The following is a 25826-nucleotide window of genomic DNA, read 5'->3' on the forward strand; positions in this document are numbered from 1 at the left end:
ATATCTACAGTCACCACAAGAAGACAAGTTCAATGGTGCAATGAAATTTTAAACTTGCGAGTTCGAGCATTTAATTCTTGCAAATCTGATGCCATCACTATACCAAAAGCATACTCGCAAAGCTCAATCCCAGCGGACAGACGCCATATTCCTACACCACAAACAGCAGGTCAATGGGAACACCTCAAGCACATTAAGAGGCACCTAGCGCCGCTGCAAGATTGTGAAATAGAACTCATAGGCTACAACTGCTCAGCCGCATCTCTCCCCCTCACAACCATTTGGAACAAATCTAACCTTACGCTACCCTATGCAGTCAAGACCCAGCTGGGCTGGTCAATCATTGGCGGCCAACTTGCCTCTGATTCTAGCTATTATATTCACCGAATCGAAACATCAGAGCTCACCAAGGAAGAGGTAATAGCTTGCTTGGAGGATGATCTTTCTGTGATCCATGGTACCCCTCGTATGTCTCAGCACGATCTCCTGTTCTTAAAAAAGATGCAAACCTCCATCAAGCAGGTAGACAGCCTTTACACCATGCCACTCCCATTCAAAACCGCGCCAACACTACCAAACAACCGCGATTATGCCCTAAGGAGATTCAAAGGACTGGAATTACGGCTCAACATCAATCCTGCATTAAAGAGCAAGTAGTTTGAGTTCATCCAGGATATTATCTCAAAAGGGGAAGCAGAGCCAGTTCAAAATTTGAATGAGGCCGGATGGTACATTCCCCATCCCGGTGTCACTCATCCGCTAAAACCCGGCAAACTCAGAGTGGTATTTGACTGTAGTGCAACATTCCGCGGCCATTCCTTGAACCAACTGCTTCTACAAGGTCCTGACCTCAACAACAGTCTGACAGGTCTGCTGTGTCGGTTCCGGAAAGACAAAGTTGCAGTCACATGTGACATTATAAGGATGTTTCATCAGTTTCGAGTGGACCAACCAGACAGAAAATACCTTCGTTTCTTATGGTATAAACCTAACTCTGCGAATATCATGGACTATCAGATGAATGTTCATCCCTTTGGTGCTGTGTCATCTCCAAGTTGTGCAATTTTTGGCTTGAAGAAGCTGGCAGAGGATCACAAAAGGGATTTTCCACAAGCCGCAAAATTTGTGCAGAAAAATTTCTACGTTGATGACGGCTTGGTCAGCGTTCCCACAGCTGAGGATGCAGTCAGTCTCATGTCAGAGACCAAGGAAATGATGGCACGGGGAAACCTGGTTCTCCATAAGTTTCTGTCAAATAATGAGGCAGTATCTAACAGTCTAGGATATGAAAACCCGACAAACAAGGTAATCACGCCAGATTTGAGTATGGAGAGAGCCCTTGGACAATGTTGGGATATCACACAAGATGTGTTTAAATTTTTAAAGGTTGACATCAAATCTTGCACCAGACGTGGTATACTCTCCACTATCGCTTCGGTATTCGATCCACTGGGATTTCTCACCCCATTCACCTTGAAAGGAAAGTTACTACTTCAATCCCTTTGCCACGACAAAGTTGGGTGGGATGAACCATTGACTTCCAATCAAATGACTAATTGGATCAGCTGGAAGGAAAGTGCCAACGACCTCATTTCTTTCAAGGTCCCACGATGCTACCTAACTCCAGAATTTACCAATAGCTACAGAGCAAAACTTCACACATTCAGTGATGCTTCCACCGTAGCATACGGTGTCTGTAGTTACCTACATCTTTTAGACAACACCACCTACAAGGTCGCGGTGTCCCTCATAATGGGTAAATCAAGAGTAGCACCCAAAAGAGCTGTAACCATCCCACGTCTAGAGCTGCAGGCAGCCACACTAGCAGTCAAGGTCGCAGACTTCATCAAAACAGAGCTCGACTACCAAAATCTCACACACTATTTCTGGACCGACTCCAAAACCGTGCTCGGTTACATCAACAATGAGGCAAAACGATTTCACGTCTTTGTGTGTAACCGGGTCGAGAGGATCAGAGACTCGACCAATCCCACCGACTGGAGGTATGTTTGCACAGAAGAAAACCCTGCGGATTTGGCATCACGCGGAGAAGAAATTCAAAATATTCCATGTTCTTGGTTAAATGGGCCAAGTTTTCTCAACCAGCCAGACTTCAGACCAACCCCGCAATCCACCATATACACACTAAATAATGAAGATCCCGAGATCAGGAAAGTTTTCATCCATACTACAACCACAAGAATATTGGAGAATAGACTAGTTGACAATCTCGAAAAATGGAGTTCCTGGATCAAAATTACCAAAATTGTCAGCAATATTGTCATATTCATCACTGCCTGTCAAAAAAACAAGCTAACAGATAGCTCACCACAAGGCAAACTAATTTTTAATATTAGCAGCACTATTTACAGCACTATTACAGCAATATTACAGCACTATTTCGCAAACCAGCTGCTGCTCCTCAAAGACAAAGCCAGGCTTCCAAAATCAATGACATTGTCCAGTCTAGACCCATTTTTAGACAAGTGTGGAGTCATTAGAGTAGGTGGTCGTTTGAGAGACTCTCTTTCATGTTATGAAGTCCGGCATCCTGCCATTCTGCCAGGAAAATCTCAGGTCACAAAAGCCTTCGCCTATTTCAAACATGTAGAAGCTGCTCATCAAGGACGTGCCACTACAGCAAATGCTCTTCGCGCAGCAGGAATATACCTAGTGGGTGGAAGAACAAAAATGCTTGCAACCATGATTCACCACTGCGCCAAGTGCACTAAACTACAAGGAAATCCAGTTGGTCAGCAAATGTCTAATTTACCACAATGTCGAACAGAACCAGAAGCGCCATTTACGCACACAGGGGTCGACGTGTTTGGTCCATTCAAAGTTAAGGAATATCGTAAAGAATGCAAGCGATATGGTCTGTTGTTTACTTGTATGGCAAGCAGAGCAGTGCACCTCGAAGTGTTAGAAGATATGACCACTGACTGCTATATCAACTCATTACGCAGCTTTTTGGCAATACGTGGCCCTGTTTCAGTCCTATACTCAGACAATGGAACTAACTTCGTTGGAGCCAGCAACGAGTTTGAAAAAACGGTAAAAGAGCTATCTGAACCTCGAATCAAGGAGTACTTGAGCACTAAGCAGTGCTCTTTCAGCTTCAGTACTCCAACCGCAAGCCACATGGGAGGAACATGGGAGCATATGATTCGCACTGTCAGGAATGTTCTTAGAGGTTTGCTCATAGAAACCAACACTAATCGAATTGATACGTCCAGTCTTCGTACACTGCTATGCGAGTGCATGTATATAGTAAATTCAAGAACTCTTACTACCACTACACTCCACTCAGATCAAAATTTTGAACCAATTCCACTGACTCCCAACAACTTGTTGACGATGAAAAATAAAAATCTCCTACCACCACCAGGCTCCTTTAATTCACCGGACCTTTACAGGCGCAAGCGATGGAGACGCGTGCAATATCTGACTGAGCAATTCTGGTCTAGGTGGAAATTGGAGTATCTTCAGAGTTTACAGAAAAGGCAAAAGTGGAAAAATGCCAAGATCAACCTCAAGCCTGGAGATGTGGTAATAGTTATGGATGACGAGTTACCTCGATGCAACTGGCAACTAGGGAGAGTAACGGAAGTGCAGACCAACAGTGATGGCTATGTGAGGCATGTGACCTTGCAAATGGCCAAAAATAAACTAAAGAGACCAGTTCACAAGCTAATCCTTCTACATACACCTCCAGATATTTAGAAAACTAAAGGGTTTTCGGAGGGGGTGTAATGAAAGTCACCAGGAATTGTTCATTTGCTATGTGCAAGCTTTCCTTAACCGCTAATAAGCTTGCTGGGCATAAGGATATTGCTGTCTGTTAAGCTACTCATTGTTTACAAGACAAGCTAAGGATTAACTTTTGCCTGCCATATAAAAGCATGCCTTGCCACAGTTGTGATCAGGACCAAGCGAGAACTTCAGCACAGAAACACTCGTCCTCACTCACACTACACTGTTAGTGACAATATATTTGCTTGTCTGTATGGACAGATGATTAGAGGTAAAGGGACTTCATTTGGTTGTTCATACATTCACTTTGTTTTGTTTATGTACATACTATATAGCTGCACTCATTATGAATATTTTCTTTGCAGTTTTACGGTCAACGGAATAAACGTATACACACTCATTCCAAGCACCAGTTATAATCATTTGAAAATCCATACAAGACGTAGCAATGATCTCTCATGGCACACAGAACTCCAGAGTATTAGCCATAATAAAATATAATGGCATTAAATAATAATAGAATTATGCACATAGTTATTACAGATGATAATCTCTCATGGCACACGGAACTCCAAAGTACCAGCCATAATAAAATATACTGGCATTAAATAGTAGAATAATTATGCACATAGTTATTACAGATGACAATCTCTCATGGCACACGGAACTCCAAAGTACCAGCCATAATAAAATATACTGGCGTTAAATGATAACAGAATAATAGTGCACATAGTTATTACATATAATAATCTCTCATGGCACACAGAACTCAAGAGTACTAGCCATAATAAAATATACTGACATTAAAATATAATAGAATAACTGTGCACATAGTTATTACACATGATGATCTCTCATGACACACATAACTCCAGAGTACTAGCCATAATAAATTATACTGGAATTAAATAATAAAATAATTATGGACCTAGTTATTACACATGACAATCTCTCATGACCCACATAACTCCAGAGTACTAGTAATAATAAATTATACTGGGTTTAAATAATAATAGAATAATTATGCACATAGTTATTATACATGACAATCTCTCATGGCACACAGAACTCCAGAGTACCAGCCATAGTAAAATATACCGATAATAAATAATAATAGAAAAATTATGCACATAGTTATTACATATGACAATCTCTCATAGCACACATAACTCCAGAGTAGTCACAATAATAAATTATACCGATAATAAATAATAATAGAATAATTATGCACATAGTTATTACGCATGGCAATCTCTCATGACACACAAAACTCCAAAGTACCAGCCATAATAAAATATACTGGCATTAAATATTAATAGAATAATTGTGCACATAGTTATTACACATGACAATCTCTCATGGCACGCAGAACTCCAAAGTACCAGCCATAATAAAATATACTGGCATTAAATAATAGTAGAATAATTATGCACATAGTTATTACACATGACAATCTCTCATAGCACACAGAAATCCAGAGTATTAGCACTAATAAAAGATACCGGCATTAAATAATAATGGAATAATTATGCACATAGTTATTACATATGACAATCTCTCATGACACACATAACTCTAGAGTACTAGTAATAATAAATTATACTGGGTTTAAATAATAATAGAATAATTGTGCACATAGTTGTTAAACATGACAATTTCTCATGGCATGCAGAACTCCAGAGTACTAGCAATAATAAAATATACTGGAATTAAATAATAATAGAATAATTATGCACATAGTTATTACATATGACAATATTTCATGGCACACAGAACTCTAGAGTACTAGCCATAATAAAATATACTGACATTAAAATATAATAGAATAATTGTGCACATAGTTATTATGTATGACAATCTCTCATGGCACGCAGGATTCCAGAGTACTAGCCATAATAAAATATATTGGCATTAAATAATAATAGAATAATTGTGTACATAGTGATTACACATGACGATCTCTCATGGCACACAGAACTCCAAAGTACTAGCCATAATAAAATATATTGGTATTAAATAATAATAGAATAGTTATGCACATAGTTATTACACATGATAATCTCTCATGGCACATAGAACTGCTAGAGTACCAGTCATAATAAAATATACTGTCATTAAATAATAATAGAATAATTATGCACATAGTTATTACACATGAAGACCTCTCATGACACACATAATTACCTGAGTACTAGTAATAATTATACTCCATAACTGCAGTACTTGAGCAATCTTTACGGTTATGATTGTGAGATAATTTCAAATTCTATGAAATTTCTTTGAGCTTTCATGCGCCTGTTCTGTCCTGTTTCGTTTGCTAGAATATAGCAAACACATGGCTGCTATGATTTGAGCTATGCGGCTAGCAGGAGTAGCCAAGCTTGTTTACTAAGCTATGGTATTTTGCTTTACTATAATCTCCCATTGTTCATGGATGTGTTCTCAGCCTACAGCAAAAGATGACAACTCCTGATATAAAATTGGAATATAAACAACTTCATAGACCAGATCTAACCTTTAGAGACACTCCTCAAACACTTTGGAAGTCATGAAAACTACTAGTGCTATAATAGAAGTAAGGCTAGGCTGGAGGCATGAAAATAAATCTGCTTTAAGAATTTGAACAAAACTGTTGCCAGATGCCGTCACCTGATAAGATATTGATTGGTCAGAAAATGGAAAGCATGTGAGCCAGAAGTTGATGATACCATTTTATTAGGAAAGAGAGTTGATGTGAGGACATCAATGACTCTGATCTGGTGTTTTTGTAAAAGCTGATTCAATGATGTTGACTTTTTTAAGCTTTTACATTGAAAGCATTTCAAAGTGTTCCTAAATTAGCTCATTTTTAAGATTGAACACGAATTGAAGAAAGAAAACAGGAATAATACATCAGCAAATTATTATAATTATTATTGTTATTCTCTGTTTTATTATGATAACCCTTTTTTGACATGTTTTTATCATGTTTATGCTGTACTACAGAAAGTTGGATTGCGGATGTTATGATGTCCGATTATTTATATAGACTTCAAAATAATACTATGTTTCTGTAATTCTCAAAGCAACTTAAAGAGGTTTAGAGTTGTCTACTCTACAACCTCAAATATGTACTACAGAAAGTTGGAGTAGAATACTGAAATAGTATGATGACTTATAGAGGAGTATCTTTCTTACCTGAAAATGATCATAGATATTAGTTTATTTAGCATGGCAATGGATAAATATAGTTGTTGTATTTCTTCAGATATTTCCTGATTGCCTTCTGGGAAGAGCTAAAAGAACAGCATTGACTTCATAAAATGTGTTCTATGATAAAGATACCTCAATGAGAGAATGTAAAATATACGAATACATATCATTCTATAGAGGAGTTTATGTAAACACCTGACTGTATACCTATTAAGTGTAAGTCAATAGTCGGATAGAATCTATAGTATTACTTCTGCTCCTAGTAAGATGTTATTATGAAATATATGCACACATACACATTGGAGTCATAAACAAGCATACAAATACACGCATTGTATTATATGATAATCTATCTATTATTATACAGATCTCAAAGTTTGTGTGCATGTACTTCAATTTGTCCTGCTATAGCTATTGATATCCTGAAATTAAAAGCTTGCAATCTGCTGGATTTGATCTCGGAACCTTCCATCACCAGGCAAATATCTTACCAATTATTCTATGCAAGATTGGTGGATTCATTGGGCGGTATATATCGCTATGTGGGTGAAAAAAGCTACCGCTCTCCGTTACGGCGCAGCGTCATTTCGTGCTTGCTTTCACGACTCTTATTAGTAAGAGCCGTAGATAACTGGCTTACTCAAATTAACCATTTGCAATGTGCCAGGCTAACGGCAAACGTCAAGCAACTACATTACTTGTCATTGTTCATGAGCTGAATTTTAATACTCGTGCAACGCCGGGCTTTCTGCTAGTACAGGCTATAGATTCATGAAACAACAACTCACCATTACTATGGTATGAAGATACCTAGGAAGGGTATGCCTAGCTGCTTCAGTGATGACCAGCTGATCTCCTTGACCATAGTGTAGCGTAAGGCATGGACTATGTCTTCAGAAAAAGGAGTAGATGTGCTGAAACAACAGAGAGTCCATATTTTAGTGAAAGAAGATAAATGATATCTAAGCATTCCTAGTTAGAATCATTATACAGTAGGTGCTCCTACAACGTAAATAATCCGTTCAAGGAACGTTTATGTTTTAGGGAATTTATGTTATAAGAACACTAAAATACATGTTAATTGTCTAAGCCATTCCAAGATCTTTCCAAACTCACCCCTTTGGTCATGCAAAAAAGGTAAAACATTACTTAACTCTTTTAATTTATGGGCTGAACCGTAACTGTGGAAATATTTGTTTGCATCAACAACTTTTCTCCTTTTTTTGATCAATCTCACTGCTTTAATAGACCATGATTGTGGTAAATTTACACAAGTTGGTAGGAACTGTACATTTTCGACGTTCATTTACAACGATCTGCTCATTTCTTTTAACGGTAAAGCCTACTTTGCAAAAAAAGCTACTAACAAATATTTTGTCCGTCTACAATAAGGCAAAACTACAAAATGTTTTTACTATAAAAAGCATTTTACCTGTTCGTCATCTATTACTATCCAAAGGTCAAGGCTACGATAAAGATAATTTTCGACGATACTCTAGCTCGTGACAATAAAACTGGTAGACCGACACTTTAACACCTACACTTACGTATCGCCTTTGTATTTGAGAACCATTGCGCAGCTATTCTATTCGTCTATTTGTCGATGCATTTAACGATTTATTTCGACGAGCGAGAATGTCGCGAAGGTCATATATAATAAATAGTACGCTAAGCTCACGGCGTTTTTTCTTCCGCGAATGCGGCTAAATAAACTAACACTTTAATCGATTTTGAAAACTTACCCGGCTTGACATTTTACGTTAAATGGAATTTTTTTCGCAGTAGGAAGCAAAAACTGTATACAGCCATCACCTGTACACTTTATACAGTCATCACCCATACACATTATACTGCCATCACCCGTACACTTTATACAGTCATCACCTGTACACTTTATACAGTCATCACCCATACACTTTATACAGTCATCACCCGTACACTTTATACAGTCATCACCTGTACACTTTATACAGTCATCACCCGTACACTTTATACAGTCATCACCTGTACACTTTATACAGTCATCACCTGTACACTTTATACAGTCATCACCCGTACACTTTATACAGTCATCACCCGTACACTTTATACAGTCATCACCTGTACACTTTATACAGTCATCACCCGTACACTTTATGCAGTCATCACCTGTACACTTTATACAGTCATCACCTGTACACTTTATACAGTCATCACCTGTACACTTTATACAGTTATAATCTTAAACTTTAAACAGTCATTTATTCTAGCCTTTTTTGTCAAAAACCTTTACGAACTTTCGGTTTTAATTTTATTCAAATAACGGTTTCATCAACTTAACATTATACAATTCGATAATAATGTTCTCACTGAACCTTCATTGAAATATACCTACCAGCTGAAATACAATATGTATTTATGATAAACAACTATGAACAAATCAGGACTAACTTCCTGTTAGTAAATAGAGTGTCCATGAGCCGTGTGGTTATGTCTCCATATTTTTCTAGTACTGGAGTGTACAGCCTGCAAGAATACACAAATAACTATAATTCAACTATTTAACCATGATATATAGAAGTTCAGCTGTAGTTAATACAATTAAATCTGAATTAGAATGAGTCCACCTCTGTAAAACTTGAGAAAGATGAGTCAAAGGCAAAAAGTACCAAATATGAAGTCTCCTAAGGCAAACTCCATAAAAATATACCAATTAACATTATGAGCTTTATTATCCAACGTTAACTGATCAATCTCAACATTCTCTTGTCGTGAAAAACTTGTCAATCCAAAAATATCATGACAAATAGTATTGTAAGAAGGAATGAATAGAGAATGATAGGACTGGGTGACCCTTAAAATATTTTGAATTGCGCAACCAATCAGAGTTTAGTATAATAGGCTGGAGCTCTGAGGCTACTACAAAGCTACACTGCGTGAAACTACACAAGCTAATCAATTAGTTAATCAATCCTACATCATTCAAGAACTGATATGATAGAAGCATCATGAGGCCCCAATGAGAAAGCACAGGCTAGCTAATCATAAATCATTGGTTATTGATTGTGAGCATTGTAAGAATGAGTTAAGAATAAAAGATGGTAATCATAATAAAACATAACACGTTGGGTTGAGAATTCAAAGATTATTTTTAGATCATGCAAATAACTAGTCACCATACACTAAGTGAATGCTTTTTGAAATTCTAATGCGGTGTTGTCAGAGTTGAAAACATCGAAAGTAGAGTCGGCCGCAAACAGCGTAACAAAAAGCAGCAATCAAGCTAAGATTGGCATCGCAAGAATTGTAGTGCTAAAATGAAAGCGTGAAAAACTGCTAAGCTAGAAATGCCTCAGCGCCGAAAGCATGAGAAACCAAGAAACTAGGAATGCGAAGCATTGTACATGACAACTAATAATAATATTGTAATATGGTGTTATAGCAAAATCCAGTTTTACAAATCAGTGGTTGATCATGGTTTGCAGGTTATGGCCACTCTTGTACAAATTATTGACTTAGTATAATTACCCTGGCGCACCGCATCGTCATGAAATCTTATAAGATGGCAGATGTCAAGATATATCCCATGTCAGAAAATAATGCTGAATGACATCAAAGACACTTTAACTAGGCGTTACAAGAATAGTGTAATAATCGCAAAAATGAACTTAGGCAATCAATGACACTAGGCAATCATCTGAGAATGAGTATATAAGGAAAGGCTGGCAGCGAGCAAAAGAGCGATAAGTTGGCAGCGAGCCAAGTAGCAAAAGAGGGTGCAGCAAGAAAGGAGCCAAGACATAGAGAGGCTAACATAATCCAAAGGAGCCTGCAGCAAATGGCATGTAGAGGATCAACTCATCAAGAAAAAAACCACACAGCTGACGCAATTTACTCAAAAAGGTGGAAAACCAGGAAACTATAAGGCCCCGAAAAAAGAGAGTTTATTAAGCCTCCCTGCCAACAGAAGGAGCCATCATCACATGCCTAATAAACACGTACTTATTAAAAGGTCATAACTAATAGAGCTAAGTATAAATGCATACTGTTCTGTTTGTTTTGACTAGGGGGTAATGACAGAATAATTGTCATTTTTGACCATCTGAAGAAAATAGAGTTCCCATATACTTGGAAACAAAATACTGGCGTGTTATTGTTGATTATAAGATAATAGCTTACAGAGAGTCCTGCGCCTCGCCTCGCAATCTCAATACTAATTGTTGGAACATCGATACTTATGTTCATTATTGCAACAGCGCGTTACTGTCAAAACTAATTTCAGAAAAAACTATAGTAGTGCCCATCTCCATTGATTGAGTTGTTGTTTCAATTTTGTTTTATAGCAACAGTCAGGTTTTTTTGGGGTAGCAGTGCCACTTTGTTTGTGGTAAAAATTTGTCTTGGATGAAATTGAATTCAATGTCCATAGGCTAACCATTACACATAAAATCATTGTAGTATTTCACTCAAAAGAGACACAAAAAACAACACATCTCACATCAATATCATCACTACAAATTTAAAAATCAAAAGTATGATCATTAATATCTAATTCGATATCTAAGTAATAGTATATTCTAAGTTAGATATCAATTTAGAAAATTCTGTCATACAGCCCACGACCAAAGTGATAATGGAAAAAGAAAGGGTACTGTTGGTTGTTGATAAAGTAGTTCTCAGCAGGAATTGACAGAGTACAGTGTAAATGAGACTTGTTTGAAATATAACTGTTCTAGAAATAGCTTGAAAAGCTTGGTTTAATACAATAATAAATCGCACCTAATCACACAAACAATCACACCTAATCTACTACTATCTCAAATCTGTTTTACAACGATAAAAACAATATTAATTTAAGCTGTAGGCCTAATCTATTGTAATGTATGTAATTCAACAACAATAACGAAATATGGTTATTATAACTCTGAAATGCAAAATTAGAAGTAAAATGGCAAGCTTCTGTGTACTATACACAGTTTGAAAGTTGGTTGCGTTGAATGTAGAATGGTTTTGATAGCGATCTTTAACAGAAAGCAAGTATGAGCATTCACGCGTCTGAAACTGCAGCAAAATAAAAAAATGTTTTCGTCATAAAGGGGCATTGTAGTTCCGCCCTAGCTTGTACATAAGTTGTAAAGAATTTTGGCTAAAGTTTTAAATAATGCAACCTTCGGTGATTGGACAAAAAACATAGGCTGATAAACTGTGTACCACAATTTCGTACCTGTAGTTCGGTCTACGCTTCCAACGGTCGACATTTATTACAGAAACCTTTGAATAAATTTGATTACAAGTAAACAATGTCATAGACTGGTGAAATGGGACGAGTACGACTGGAGTGGCTCAGAACCTGGTCACTTGACGGGGAATTTTCTGTTTTTGTCACATTTTCTGTTCTTGCACATGCCCAGTTGCATTTAATCATGATTAATATTAGACACTGGCCACAATGCTATATTCTATCACAGCAATATTGCAATAACCCACTACTAATAACCCACTACTGTTAAGAAATATAAGATAAGATATTATGCAAAAATGTGCATAAATATTTGCAGAATCTTGCATAAGATTATTGTACACAGAGAGGTATTTGAAAAATGTATAGTAAAATAGAGAAATGTATCAAAAATATAAATGTCAAAAAAATTGGTAAGATTTGCCATGAGATATTAAATATTAGACAAAAACAGAAAATTCCCCCGTCACGTGACCAGGTTCTGAGCCACTCCAGTTATACTCGTCCGGTAAAATGAGCACGGTTTTCTCGTGAAATGCGCGCTGCTAAATAGTTCTACTATCTGTCGCACGGCTTTATTGGCATATCATAGGCCGGTTTTACCTTTTATTAACCAGGCTTTTCAAGCATTTTGTGGCGATTTTCGTCCACACTAATCTGTCTATTTGTGTATAATCCGATCAGATGGGTAAGTTTTAAGATAATGCCGACGGTTTACAAAGACTTGGTAAAATATTTAAATAGGCTTAAATGTGTTTTGTATCGTTATTATACTTAAACGACTCTACAAAACGATGGTTAAATTTGTTTATGAGATTTCAAAACAAGGGTTCGTCTCATTGTTGATGAATAATTTTCGTAAGTTAAGTGTGTGTGATGCATAGAACAGGATGTCCGGTTTGCGACAGGAGAGAGGAATGCGGCATCTTAACTGCGAGAACGAGAGAGGTAGGAAGCAAGAACTAGGAACTTAAACCAGGTACGTTAGAGTGTGCACATGCATTTACCATAAAAAAAATCTCAAACTTCGCTTCGCTCGTTTGGTCGTGGGACAATATAAAATAGTTATAACAAAATATTTCTCCCTTGCCTAGGTATGACTAAAGTGTTATTATTATTATTATATTTTCCCACCTAGACCGCACAGCAGGTGCGTAAGGGGCGTGGAAACACGGTGTGTTTACACTAATAAGTGGTTTCAAAATAAGATTTTTTTTTAAAATTATATTGTGTTTTTCTATTTATTTATTTATATGTACATATATATATATATATATTTATTTATATATACATATATATATATATATTTTTACATCATCTTATCATGATCTTAACTCTCTTAGGGTACGGGGCCAAAAATACTGATAGAATACATTAGTTCTTATATATGGAGTATAGGTGTTTGATTTTTGGCGGGTATTGTATCCTATGTTTTCGCATTTGAATGGTGGTTTTATGCCCTTGACAACACATCTTACAAAGAGTTTATGCCTACCCTTTCTTCTTCTCTCCTGTAAAGACTAAACACTTGTATCTTTCGTAATTTTGTAAAACTTATCTGGCCCTTTATGTTAAAAATAAATCGTAGTGCTTTATTTTGCAACTTTTCAAGCTGTTTGACATGTTTATTTTGATAGGGATCCCAGATTTGTGAGGCATATTCTAGTGTTGGCCTTACTAAAGAAAAATAGGCAATCTTTTTTGTAGGGGTATCTGCAGATTTTAGCGCCCTTCTGATCATTGCCAACTTCTGTGTAGACTTAGTTGTTATTTTGTCTATGTGTTCATTACATTTTAGATCTGCTTGTAGTTGTAATCCGAGATAAGGAAAAGAAGACACTTTATTTAGATTTTGTCCACAGAAAGTATATCCAGGGTGGCTATTAATGTTTTTACCAATTTGTAAGAATGTGCACTTGTCAACATTAAATTTCATTTGCCACTTAGAAGCCCAAGCCTCTAATGCAGAAAGGTCTTGTTTTAAAAGCGTTAATTTGTCACACGTGTTATACAGTATTGCATCATTGGCAAAAAGACGACACTGTGATTGAAGACAAGATGGTAAATCATTGATATATATCAGAAAAAGCAAAGGGCCCAAAACTGAGCCCTGTGGCACACCTGAACTGACTAGTTTTGTGTTAGACCTCTGACCCTCGATTTCAACAAATTGATGTCGATCGCTAAGAAAGTCATTTATCCAGGAAAACAAGACATTGTTAATACCAATATGTGATAGTTTAAAGATCAGTTTTCGATGATTAACGGTGTCAAATGCTTTAGAAAAGTCTAATATTAAAACATCAGTGGTTTGTTTTTGATCATATAGGTGTGAAAGGTGTCCAACAGTATGAGCTAATTGAGTCTCGCAAGACCTATGAGGTCAAAAACCATGTTGACTGTCTACAAAAATGTTACCTTCCTTAAAAATCTTATACAAATATGAGGAAACTATGTGTTCTAAAAGCTTGCACACTGTGCTAGTGAGGGAAATTGGTCTATAATTGTTTGGTATTTGTTTGTTTCCCTTTTTGTGTATAGGTTGGACTCTACCAAGTTTCCAAATCGAAGGTAGCTCTGCAATTGCCAGAGAGTATGCAAAGATTGAAGAAAGGCTATTACACCGAAACAAATGTTTTTAGCATGATGCCTGTCACATTGTCAGGTCCACAAGACTTGGTGATGTCCAAGTTATTGAGCAACTGTAGGACTCCTAAGCTATCAATGTGAATTAATGTTTTATCAGAGATATTTTTAGTATTGAAGCTATGACATTGGGTTCCATCATCAACTGTGTTAACGACACTAATTCTATAAACAAGATTGGCAAGCATGATAAACGTCTATCCATGATTAGCTGTGTAATTAAAACTTCAAGTGGGCTACAGGAACTCTTACCTTTACATTTGATTGTCGTTATACACGTGTAGTAAGCATTAGGCTACAGTATTCACTAATTAAATCTCCGGTACGCAAAGTCACCACTAGCGCGCGACGCTCATTTCAGTTCCACAATGACATAGCGCAAGTTTCAACAATGCAAATTTAGCTGCTGTCTTTTGAGATTCCTCAAACTTCAGAAAGACGTCAACATGTTAGGTCGTGGGTTACGGTTGGCCGAGCACAATTTTGTCTTGTCACCGCATATTTCCGCCTTATTTAAATCCGTTTTTTCTTAAGAAAGTCTTTTTAGCAGCTGACGTTTCGGGCGCGAAATTCAGTAAACTCCCGCCTGATGACGCTATATTTCCCGCTACGGTGGCTTCCATATTGTATTTGTATGAATACAACCTTACCGTTCGGTGCTGATCTCTGAACATACTGACCGCATTTAGCTGTTATATCTGTCATTCTACCCTGTGAGTTATCTAATACACGTGGCTATTTCATGCTTTTATTTGGCTTTTTTGTTATCAAACATAGGTAGGCCTACAGGTATTCTTGCAGTGAATGAAGTGCGCCATGTCCACAAAGCAACAGCTCATGTTTGCTGATAGCCTCTCAGACGCCCTATCACTCATCAAGGCACATGAAATAGAATATATGGTGAAGTATATAAGTTTTGATGGAAAACTCAGCAAACTCAGGACTGAGTCTGAAAACAAACCTTTATCGTTACCAGGTCAGTATGATCTACGTGTATTTTATTGATAGTGATCACTGAGTGTTTTTCAGGTTATCTTTGCAATGTGTAGCGGCTGGACTGGATGTACGTGTAAGTGCACAGACTTGTTAATATATTTCAATCTCTCAGTTTGGAAACGCACTTTATTTCATCATTGCTCATTTTACGAATTCAATTGTAATGTGTCTGTTCGTGGGTGTAAAGGGACGTGTGTACTATCCGGAGTGTTAATCAATAGTGACATTTTACAAACGATGGATGAGCCTTTCGACATGCAGACTTCTTTGCACTGGAGTCCTCAATTATTGGGTGGAATCTATGATCAAAATACGTTCATCTACAATTACAAAAAGCAGCATTTTAATATCTTTAACTTTGTTTTTGTTTCGGCAATTGCACATGATTTTTGATTACTAGGCTTTCTAATAGCTTAACTTTTTTCTAGATGTCCAGAAACGGAGAGTGGTCGCCTATCAGGGAAAGGCTGTTATAAAGTTAGGATCAGTGACCCTAGCATGTCAGCATGGAGCAGACCATAATGCTGGAAAGAAATTAAAATTAGCTGTGAGTAAGCGTTATGTTTATACTAAGGTCTTTATGTTTCTTATTTTTTGCAAGTAAAATCTGTAATCGCCAGAGTATGTAACACAGCCAGAACATGTAACGAACATACAATCAAGGTTGTAATTCAACAAATCAGGAACAATCATATTCACACCCATAGTAGACATTCTGCCCGATTTAGGATGCTTTCAGACTAATAGACCATTGTCATACTGTTTTATTTAATTTGTTCCAGTGTTGGCATTGCAAGGCATCAATTTCTAAATGAGGAGTACAAAAACCCATAGAAATTACCTAATGCAAACACCCTCTGGTAAATTCATCAAAAGTTTGTATGCGTACTGTACATAATTAAATTCAGTAACAAGATAATATCGACAAATACTTGGCGAATAGCATATCGGCATCTGTGTTATTTCGACTTAATAAGCACACCAACTGCCAAATTTAATTTTAAGAACAATGTTTGCTGATATCGTATGCCAAAAAATGTTGTATGGCAAAGGCAGAAAAACGTCGCCTGCCTTCCACACCGTACGATGATCAAATCGTATGACAGAGTCGTCATAACCCGAAGGCGCACTATACATGTTACAAAGAATCTGCTCAATTGCTATTGACTCACTATTGTTTTTGTTGGTGTAAACTCAGATTAAATAATTTCAGATATAATGCTCAAACATATAATCAATGCTAATCAGCATATTTCTGAGGTACAATATTCATGAGTATTGCAAATATGCGTTGTTGTCGCAACATAGTTTGCAAGGAGGTAACTTCCTGATGAAGTGTTCAATTTTGGATTTTTGTATTGTTAAATATCTTGTAGGCTGAGCAAACTCAGAATAAGGATCATGACTTCGAAAAGAAAAAAGTCTATATACAGGACTCATGGAAACTTAGCTGCCCTGCTAAAGCCCACATAGCTAGGCAAATAGTTATTACTGGATTTGAGGTAACTCATCAATAAGAAATTCATAATTCAGATGACCATCAAAATTTTTGAGCAGGTCCAATGTATTTTATCATTCCTTCGTGTCGCAGGCGCGTCCTTGCTCGATTACCAAGGACTATGTTCAACACTCTATTCTAAACTAAATGAATTGAATTAAATGGTTTGATTCCTACTGATACATTTCAGCTTGACCACATGTGTGGCAGCCAGAGAGATAGGCACTGGCAATTAATTGCCTCATCTACGCATGCGTTGAAGATGGGACAATGTTCTCTCAAGGAGAGATTCATAATTAGCATTTCTCATGCATCTGAGCACCAAGGTCATCCAATTGGTGAGGTAAGCAAAACAATGTTTAAAAATCATAATGGGAATGCATCACTGTGCAGAATATAATGCTAATCTATATATAAATCTCAATGTTTATCTTCCTTGCTTCTGTCTGTGCAGCTATAGCGTTAAAGTTTTAAGAACAAGAAACCCTCCTGTGAACTGGTTTTCAACTTTATCAATCGTTCATGGCTTCGGGTTAAACACTGCAGCTAGCAGTTTTATGTGTGAAATCATACCAGAAGAAAAAGTGTTTGAGAATTTCCAGACAAAAAATGCATGCCCATACATTATAAAAATGCTAAAACTCATATAGGCAACAAGACTGAGGTTGTGAAAATAAGTTCCCGTTTATCCTGTTCTTTTTTTCCTATGCTTACACAATGGCTTATATATTTATGACCTGGTGTTAGGAACACCCTAGCAACATCCTGAAGGGTGTTGCTAATCTATATGCCTGGTCTATTTTTATCTACCAATTTAAAACCCAATTTGCTCTCATTCATACATCAATATATAGAATATCATTCAATATGTGATTTTCTCTTTAGCATTCAGGATATCTCCCAATGGATAAGCGAGTACAAGACCGTGTGACATATATAGTCAACAAGCTGTATGTTACTCAAACTAAATTGGTTGCCAGGCATCTAGCCGACTTTGTAGAAACCAGTTTGTTTCACGGAAATCCGCCACCTAAATCTAATAGAAGGTTCTATCCATCAGCCAAAGAGCTAAAGAACTGTATAGATCGTGTCACAGCTGCTAACCAGTAAGTTATCCAATGCCTGATCAAAACCTTTTATATCCTTATCTAAGATTAAAGGCAAGATTTTCTAACGTGTAATGCCTATGCCATGAGCTCTTTAGCACGTGTCAAAATAACATAGTGAGATTTTACAATCCATCCATAGAGATTCAGTCGTGAAACAAAGTACTTTAATTTCATAAGGATGGCCAGATTGCTATCGATAAGCTTGACTTGGTTTCGGAGGGATGTAATTCTATAATATGCGGTTTTTATTTTTGTGTTATCTCAAAGATATTTGACTTTTCAGTACCCATTCTGATGACCAAGACAACGTTGCAGAGCTCCTCAGGCGCCTCGATCCAAACAATCGATGGAGTTTTCGAAAATCAACTGATACTGGAGAAAAGCTGATGCTTGTGCATCAGACCAGGGATCAGCAACAACTTCTGTACAAATATGGCAACGAGATATGTTTACTTGACGCTACACACAAAACTACACGCTATGGAATACCATTGTTCTTCATCGTGGTAAAAGCAAACGTTAATTATCAGATTATAGCTAGTTTTGTAGTCCTCGAAGAGACCGAGGAAGCTATCAAAGAGGCGATAGCTGTAGTCAAGTCCTGGAATCAGTCCTGGCAGCCAAAGTCGTGGATGGTAGACTGCTGCGCTGCTGAAATATCAGCCGTCAGCACTACATTTCCTGGTAATCACATTACAGATTTTGTTATTCCATACTGCATTGACTTAATGATCACATGCTATTGAAAATTTAAAAGGTGATGTGAGAAAGACATCTGAACAAGTAATGCTTAACATCATTTGTCCAAATGTTTGCTCAGTACAGATTAGCTGCCAACATCCCAGAGATAAATTGCTTAGTTTTCACATAATTTTGTCTAAAGCTATGATCTTGTAGATGAGATTAATTAATGAAGATTCAACCTGTTCGACATGTGATGACCTACCTGTTTCAAGGCGCAAATCATTGCTAAGATATCATTCAAATTCAGTGTTAGAAAGAGTTGACAGTTGAAAACATTTTACAGTGAAATCTTTTTCAGATTCTACTATACTTGTGTGCGATTTTCACCGTCTTCAAGCCTGGAATCGTTGGTTGGTAAAGGGTACCAACAACATCAATAAAGATGTCCAAAAAAATCTAAAGAAACTCCTTGGAGAAGTTGCTAAAAGCCAGACAGAGGGTAAGACAAAAAGCTCATCAATACTTCAATACATCACTATTGTCATTTTAAAAATGCCAGCCCTTCATACTTTTTTCATTCAAAAAAGCATTTACTTGACTGCAACGTGGCAGGCGGTATATTAAATTCACTTGAATTTTGATTGACATATATTTTAAAATGAGCATTATGTCGATACCAACTCTGGTATAAATGAGTTATACAAATGCAAACTATCTGTGATTTGAAATGCTTAAGTAGAACAAGTTCCTATATGCGTGTACACACACATTGTGCAAAGACTGTTGTCCAATGTGCATGCGCCTGCACATTTTGTGCACAAAGTAATTTGTGCTTAAAACCAAGCTACCATGTTCCCTCTCTATTATAGAAATATACCTTCAGAATATGACGGAGCTGCAAGGTAGCAAAGAATGGATGGACCACAAGAACGTCCAAGCGTACTTCAACCAAACATGGTTTAGCAATGGAATGCACAAGGTGAGGTTGTCAGTACACTGATTAGATGGGTTAAAGAAGATGTTTATATTTATTTATTATTTTTCCGAAGTATGATTTGAAATACTTTGAAAATTGATGTGAATTGTATTGTAAAATTACAGAGCTCTATTGTAAAGCATCTATATTTATTCAAAGTTTTTATTGACAGCAGCATAATTATGGAAAAAATTTACCTGCAAGTCCACAGTTGTTCTGATTCAGATGAACTACACAGATGAAATATTTGCGGAGAATCATAGATTATAAATCCGAATTTAAAATGAATTAGATTGATCTGGTTTTTTCTTTTCAAATCAGAGATGGGTGAAATGTTTTCGCCTCACAAGAGAGCTGAGGGCTGTCAACACCAACAATGGCATTGAAGCTATAAATCGGGCAGCCAAAGTTGAAATAGCTGCAGGAGCACGGGCACAAACTCTGACGGCAATGATGGTGAAACTTATGCGTTGGCTTGCAGCTCATCACAAGAAGTAAGATTTGTAATCACCAGAAGTAAATCACACATAATAATGATTTTAATATCAAAGCTGATGCTGTGGTAAAAATAAGTACATATAAAAGCTATTAAAAAAGACAAGTGTGTCCAAGTTTTGCATTTGTAGCTACAGTAGGACTGCCCTGCGATGATAGTTTCCTGCAACTATTTTTAGGTATGTAGATAAAAATATAAGATTCAGCTCCATGTCAAGACGGTATGCCAAGGACATTCCAGCAGCTCTCCACAACAGACCACATGACTTTGTGAAACATGTGATTAAAAGGCTGGAAAGCGCAAGAGAACTTTTATGCTCTAACTCACCTGAACAATATATAGTTGATGCTAAAAGTTCAATGCCATCATGTTCATGTGAGGATTTCTCACGTCACTCTTTCCCTTGCAAACACATCATCAGACATTGGTTTGATGAGGATGGGCAGTTATGCATTCCAAGCAATCTTACAGTTACCCCATGGATCTGCCTTGATGTTTGTGATGGTAATAGAGAGGATAATGCATACACACCTCCCACAAAGTTGTCTACATATACAGAGGCTATTCCACAGTGCTTCCCAAATAAGTCTACTTCAGGTGAAAGTACATTAGCAAAGTTACTTGGAAAAATCCGGGCGTTTGCGGATGACATCAAAAGCTGGACTTACAACTGTGTTGAGAAGGATGTCGCGAATACCGTCTTACAAAGATTAGAAGAAATGCAGCCTTTATGTGTTGGAACCAACATCAAAGCCAACCTAATCGTGCGACCTTCAACAAGTGGTAAACAACGTCGACTCACTCTCAGAGATGGGGGTTTGAAAAGGAGGCGCAGGATGCCACTTAAATACCGACGTCGTTTGGCTGGAATTACATCAGTTCCTCTTGCGGAAACACTGGACGACTGCTTTCCAACTAACCAGTATTCTGGTCCCGGATTGGAATTGGTTGGAAGGCAAGTTATAATTTTAAATGTTTTCCTTTTTTCCTGCAGATTTCATGGCAGCGACGCTTCTTCTTCAGAAAGCATCGTTACTTATTGCCAATACCCACGAAGAAACTGAAGAAATAGCAATGAAATCAATCCTTGCTCAAGAAAAGTCTTGAGAATTGAGTTATAAATTGGTTACTCACTTAACTTTTTTATATCTACCCATTTTTTTACTTGAAGAATACAGTGATAATGCTTGCTGTATTTATCACCTACAGTGAGAAGAAAAGGTACCCACAAGATCCGAACAGCAGCATTCAGATAAGCAGTGTGTGGCTGGCAGATGATGACATGGAGCTGGCAGTCAATCTCATCAGGTTCCAATGGCCTGATATAAAAACTCAAGCGCCGTGTTACATTCAACGTCCAGGAGGTTTTGATACTGCGAATCATTCTAAATATGTTCAGGTAATGCCCTGTTAATGAATGATGAAGCAGTCTGTTAATCTGGTTTGTGGGTGTGGTTACTGTAATCATTCCATGATAATGGTTCATTTAACAATTCATTTGATCATTTTCAATCATATGGCGAGAATTCAATGTACCAGATTTCTTAGCTTTCATTATCTTTGTTAAGTCAGGTATATGTATGACTATATTGTCAAGTGATGGGAAGTTCCAATTGTTTTACAGATCCTGCACACTAATGGGAACCATTGGCTGGCTTGCACCAACATTGGATCCAGTACATTTGTACGACTGTTTGATTCTCTTGCCTTTGACCTTGACGATCAAGCTCTGAAAGGGATTGCCAGTAAGGGTTTGTGCAAACCAGATAAAAAGCTTGCTCTTACTCGATTTGTTTAAAGGTGTTCGCTGTGATTGTACATCACATCACAAGATAGAGACTGATATTTAAACTTAAAAATGAGTTGTCTTGCCTAAATTCATAAATTTACATTTGACATTGAATCATAACTAGGCCGACTCACAGGAGATTGATCAATGACTTGACTACCAGATCATGCCCTAGATCTAAATTTCTGGTTCTCATGAATTCTTGGAGAGAAGTCACAAATGCTCGGATCAACACTTTGCATCTATAGCACAGGCAGATAAACATAGTGGTATTGTATTTTTATCAAGAAAAGTGTTACCTCACAGAGCTCTGAGCGTTTGCTAATTAAATACATTTATGTTATGCACCATCTGGATACATTAGTATTCATTCATTTTTTCAAAACTACAATTTGCACTTTGGTTTTACCTGCAGGTTTACACAAGACCCTAGCACCACATTTGCGGCTCCGATGGGAAAGTGTGCAGAGGCAAGATGGAGCCAATGACTGCGGGCTATTTGCAATTGCTTTCTTGGTAGAGACACTATTTGGGTTCAACCCGGCCAAGGTATAAGGTTATGTGGATTTAATTTATGACATTCCACTTTTGTTTTGATGAAAGGAAACATTGTTTTTTATATATTAACTTGTGGAATAGTCGTATCATTTCTTTCACATTTGCAGCAATTTGAGTTCAGAAATCAATTTTGTCCATCGTTCCCTATGCGTTCAACTATATGTACAATGACTAAATGACAATCTTTTGATGATATGTTTCTATGCTGACTTGCAGATAAAACCCAAGTAAGAAGGGTAAGAGCAATTACTGCTGTGCTACTGCACTTAAGAGTGGCTTGGTTTCAATATAACCCTTATGTGACCTTGCACTGTGCATAATCGGTCATTTACGTTTGCGAACACTGACTCGCTAATGATGTGTACCACGCTTATAACATAGTTTCTGATTAAGATTCCTAATATTAACCCAACCTAATAATCTGTTCTGTTAACAACCTGTGTGGTATTTATCTTCCTACTATTTCTAATTTTAAGTAGAGTAGACACTCTTACAAAGTAAGTAATCCATTCCAGCAGCGTTGACATTATAAGGAATTTACGTTATTCGAATAGTAAAATACATGTGAATTGCCTAATCTGTTCCAAGATATCTCTAAACTCACCCCTTTGGTCATACAGATTACTAAATCACATTTGTACTCAACAGGTGACTTTTGACCAGAGACTGTTGCGCATGCATTTGTTCAACTGTCTGAAAGAGGGAGAGTTTACACGGTTCCCCAAGTGCTTAGAGGAAAAAAGGCGGGTTCGCTCAAAATACGTGACAGTGAAGGTAAAAAAAACCTGTGCATCAGTTTCTGAATTATTGTTGAGGCAGAAAATATAAAGATAAGCAATGTTCAACATATCAACTTTTTCGTATAAATATGCATAATTTGAATATTTGTTTGGACTTTCAGGTTTACTGCAAGTGCAGATTGACATGGCGGAGAGATGGAGAGGAAGGGGTAGAATGTGACCAGTGTGGGGACTGGTATCATTCCCATTGTGTGGGACTACCTATCGGCTACACCATTGGGAAACATATCATTCCTTACAGATGTGACAGTTGTATTTAAAAGCGGATGCCATATCAAGCAAAAAGCAAAAGAATTACTTTGTACGTACAATATAGTAGTGCATCACAATGTGCATCTGGTACATCCATAATGAATGCAAATGTTGCAATACCAATGTAAGGGTTGTGAAAGATAACCTTTTACCAATCAAAAGATACATGAAATTTCTTTCGATAGAACTGCCCTTCAGTGTATGGTAAAATAATGTGCAGTCTTTTGGCTGTAATAATGAATCTGCATTGATTGCATATTTCATAGGTGTGTGCTTGGAAACTTAAGAGATATTTTATGGGTGTGGATATGCTATAATATGATTATAAATTCCTCGTAATAATTGTTGGATATATTCGTGCAAATAGGGGTTCTTGCCATTCCCAAGCTGAGCTCAGTGCAAATACTGTTTACTAATACCTAAATTTGTTTTAGATTTCCTCTCACGAATCAGTCTTGTCTCAATAAATGGCTCAAGGCCGTGTCCAGAAAAGACTCACTTTCACACACCACAGAATCTGTTCTGAAAATTTTCGATTCCACCACTGACCATTACATTGCATCAGGTGATAAATGGATGCCTAGTCTAAAAAGTGATGGTCGAAACCGCTGTTGCCGACAGACTGCAAGTTGAATTCACGGACTTAGTCACAATTAAAGAAAAGACTATTATATATACACTTCGCAAGAACCATTGTGTTGACATAAACTACCAATCTCGGCTTCCCATTTCTGTCACTGGTGATGTGTTTAGCGCATGGTCTTTGAAATTTTGTTTTGAGTTTTAGATCTTGACAATTACAAAGCATAATGTTCATATGCTATACTAGATTTTGTGTGAATATTCTGTGTATTTATAACCGAGTGTATATGATTATGAAATTGTAGCAGTACTTACGAAATCTAAAGAATTATCAGTACAAACTCTGGTCGAATTCTAACCAGCATCTTTCTGTTCATACATATTATATTATCATCGAAATATGAGTCAGCTTTATATAAAAATACAACAGTGTCAAAAGACTGAATGATATGTGAATAGCTTTACACAATATGCTATCTAACTTTTGCTATTTTTTTGTTAGTTACATCACCACCCCTTCATAGTTTCCTTATTTACCACAAACAATGTAAAAGCTCTATTGTGTTCATGTGAATTGTTATAAGCTTTTTAGGATTAACTCATCTTATTTTGAGACACAATTTTTAAAACAAGAAATTTTAAAGTAACTTTTGTGTGAGTTTGCTCTATACCGAGTTTGCTCTATGCGAATTGTTCTGTTTACTGAAGGGTTCTGAACTTCAAATAAAGATAGCATCTAGAATAGAAATGTATTTAGTAAATGGATGTCTATACTGCCCCAGCAAAAGCTTAAATATTTTGATATTGTATATGTGCGGTATGATTTATCAGTGATGTGCTGTCAACAGTTTTCAGCAGTGATAATACAATGATTTTCAATAAAAAAACAACAGAATTTACTTGAAGTTTTCTTTTGGAGAAACAACCCCTTGAAAAGATGACATCTGGTATTTTTGGAGGAGAAACAATTCTGTAAAAGTAGTTACAACCTCTGCAGCAAGCAGAGGTTGCATGCACTTGATTTTTGTGCGTATCTTGTAATGGAATCATAGCCTTATAAGCTAGGGAAGTCGCCAACTTAATCTTTCTCTCAGTTTGAAATACATGTATTTGCTATAATGTTCCTATATCAATGCTTACGTTAGTTTGTTATAGAATTTCCCGCCTGGTGACGACAATTACGATTTATCCTCTCGATTGAACAACCTGCCATGATTGGCCGGCGAACGGTAGCACTAATTTATATTAACTTTCCCGCCTCCATACGTCAGCTGCGA

At 37.0% G+C, this 25826-nt stretch overlaps 2 protein-coding genes and 1 long non-coding RNA gene across 6 annotated transcripts; 2 read left to right on the forward strand and 1 right to left on the reverse strand.

Annotated features, from left to right (window-relative positions):
• Positions 1-7735: 7735 nt before the first annotated feature.
• Positions 7736-15176, reverse strand: LOC137399015 (uncharacterized). Its single transcript, XR_010979118.1, has 3 exons — positions 15062-15176; positions 9376-9450; positions 7736-7859 (listed from the first exon to the last, which is right to left on the reverse strand). It is a non-coding gene; the product is annotated as an uncharacterized lncRNA (long non-coding RNA).
• Positions 15177-15445: 269 nt separating this feature from the next.
• LOC137398803 (uncharacterized) lies at positions 15446-21282 on the forward strand. Its single transcript, XM_068084980.1, has 12 exons — positions 15446-15522; positions 15611-15785; positions 16234-16352; positions 17182-17307; positions 17494-17646; positions 18189-18409; positions 18696-19096; positions 19455-19595; positions 19966-20075; positions 20394-20566; positions 20747-21165; positions 21278-21282. Exons 2-12 carry the CDS (start codon positions 15614-15616, stop codon positions 21280-21282), a joined length of 2040 nt encoding a protein of 679 aa, XP_067941081.1. The 5' UTR covers positions 15446-15522; positions 15611-15613.
• LOC137398985 (uncharacterized) lies at positions 21185-25323 on the forward strand. 4 transcript variants are annotated; one of them, XM_068085147.1, is made up of 7 exons: positions 21185-21527; positions 21782-21967; positions 22193-22313; positions 22773-22906; positions 23564-23689; positions 23817-24016; positions 24402-25323. In XM_068085147.1, the coding sequence occupies exons 1-6, from the start codon at positions 21288-21290 to the stop codon at positions 23973-23975; spliced, it is 966 nt and encodes a 321-aa protein (XP_067941248.1). In that variant the 5' UTR covers positions 21185-21287; the 3' UTR covers positions 23976-24016; positions 24402-25323. The 4 variants fall into 4 exon arrangements, with proteins under 4 accessions (XP_067941248.1, XP_067941249.1, XP_067941250.1 ...); XM_068085148.1 differs by lacking the exon at positions 23564-23689; XM_068085149.1 differs by lacking the exons at positions 23817-24016; positions 24402-25323 and adding an exon at positions 23132-23151 and having other exon boundaries at positions 23564-23691.
• Positions 25324-25826: the final 503 nt, after the last annotated feature.

Source organism: Watersipora subatra, chromosome 6 (genome assembly GCF_963576615.1).
Source record: "Watersipora subatra chromosome 6, tzWatSuba1.1, whole genome shotgun sequence".
Taxonomy (NCBI): Eukaryota; Metazoa; Bryozoa; class Gymnolaemata; order Cheilostomatida; family Watersiporidae; genus Watersipora; species Watersipora subatra.

Excerpts from the sequence above, each read along its gene's own strand:
- LOC137398803 (XM_068084980.1), top strand. The coding sequence starts at position 15,614 with ATGAAGTGCGCCATGTCCACAAAGCAACAGCTCATGTTTGCTGATAGC. Across the intron at positions 18,410-18,695 it reads CGTGTCACAGCTGCTAACCA|TACCCATTCTGATGACCAAG; the intron begins GTAAGTTATCCA and ends TTGACTTTTCAG. Across the intron at positions 19,596-19,965 it reads TGCTAAAAGCCAGACAGAGG|AAATATACCTTCAGAATATG; the intron begins GTAAGACAAAAA and ends TCTCTATTATAG.
- LOC137398985 (XM_068085147.1), top strand. The coding sequence starts at position 21,288 with ATGCAGCCTTTATGTGTTGGAACCAACATCAAAGCCAACCTAATCGTG. Across the intron at positions 21,528-21,781 it reads TGGAATTGGTTGGAAGGCAA|AAGAAAAGGTACCCACAAGA; the intron begins GTTATAATTTTA and ends ACCTACAGTGAG. Across the intron at positions 22,907-23,563 it reads TTGGGTTCAACCCGGCCAAG|GTGACTTTTGACCAGAGACT; the intron begins GTATAAGGTTAT and ends TGTACTCAACAG.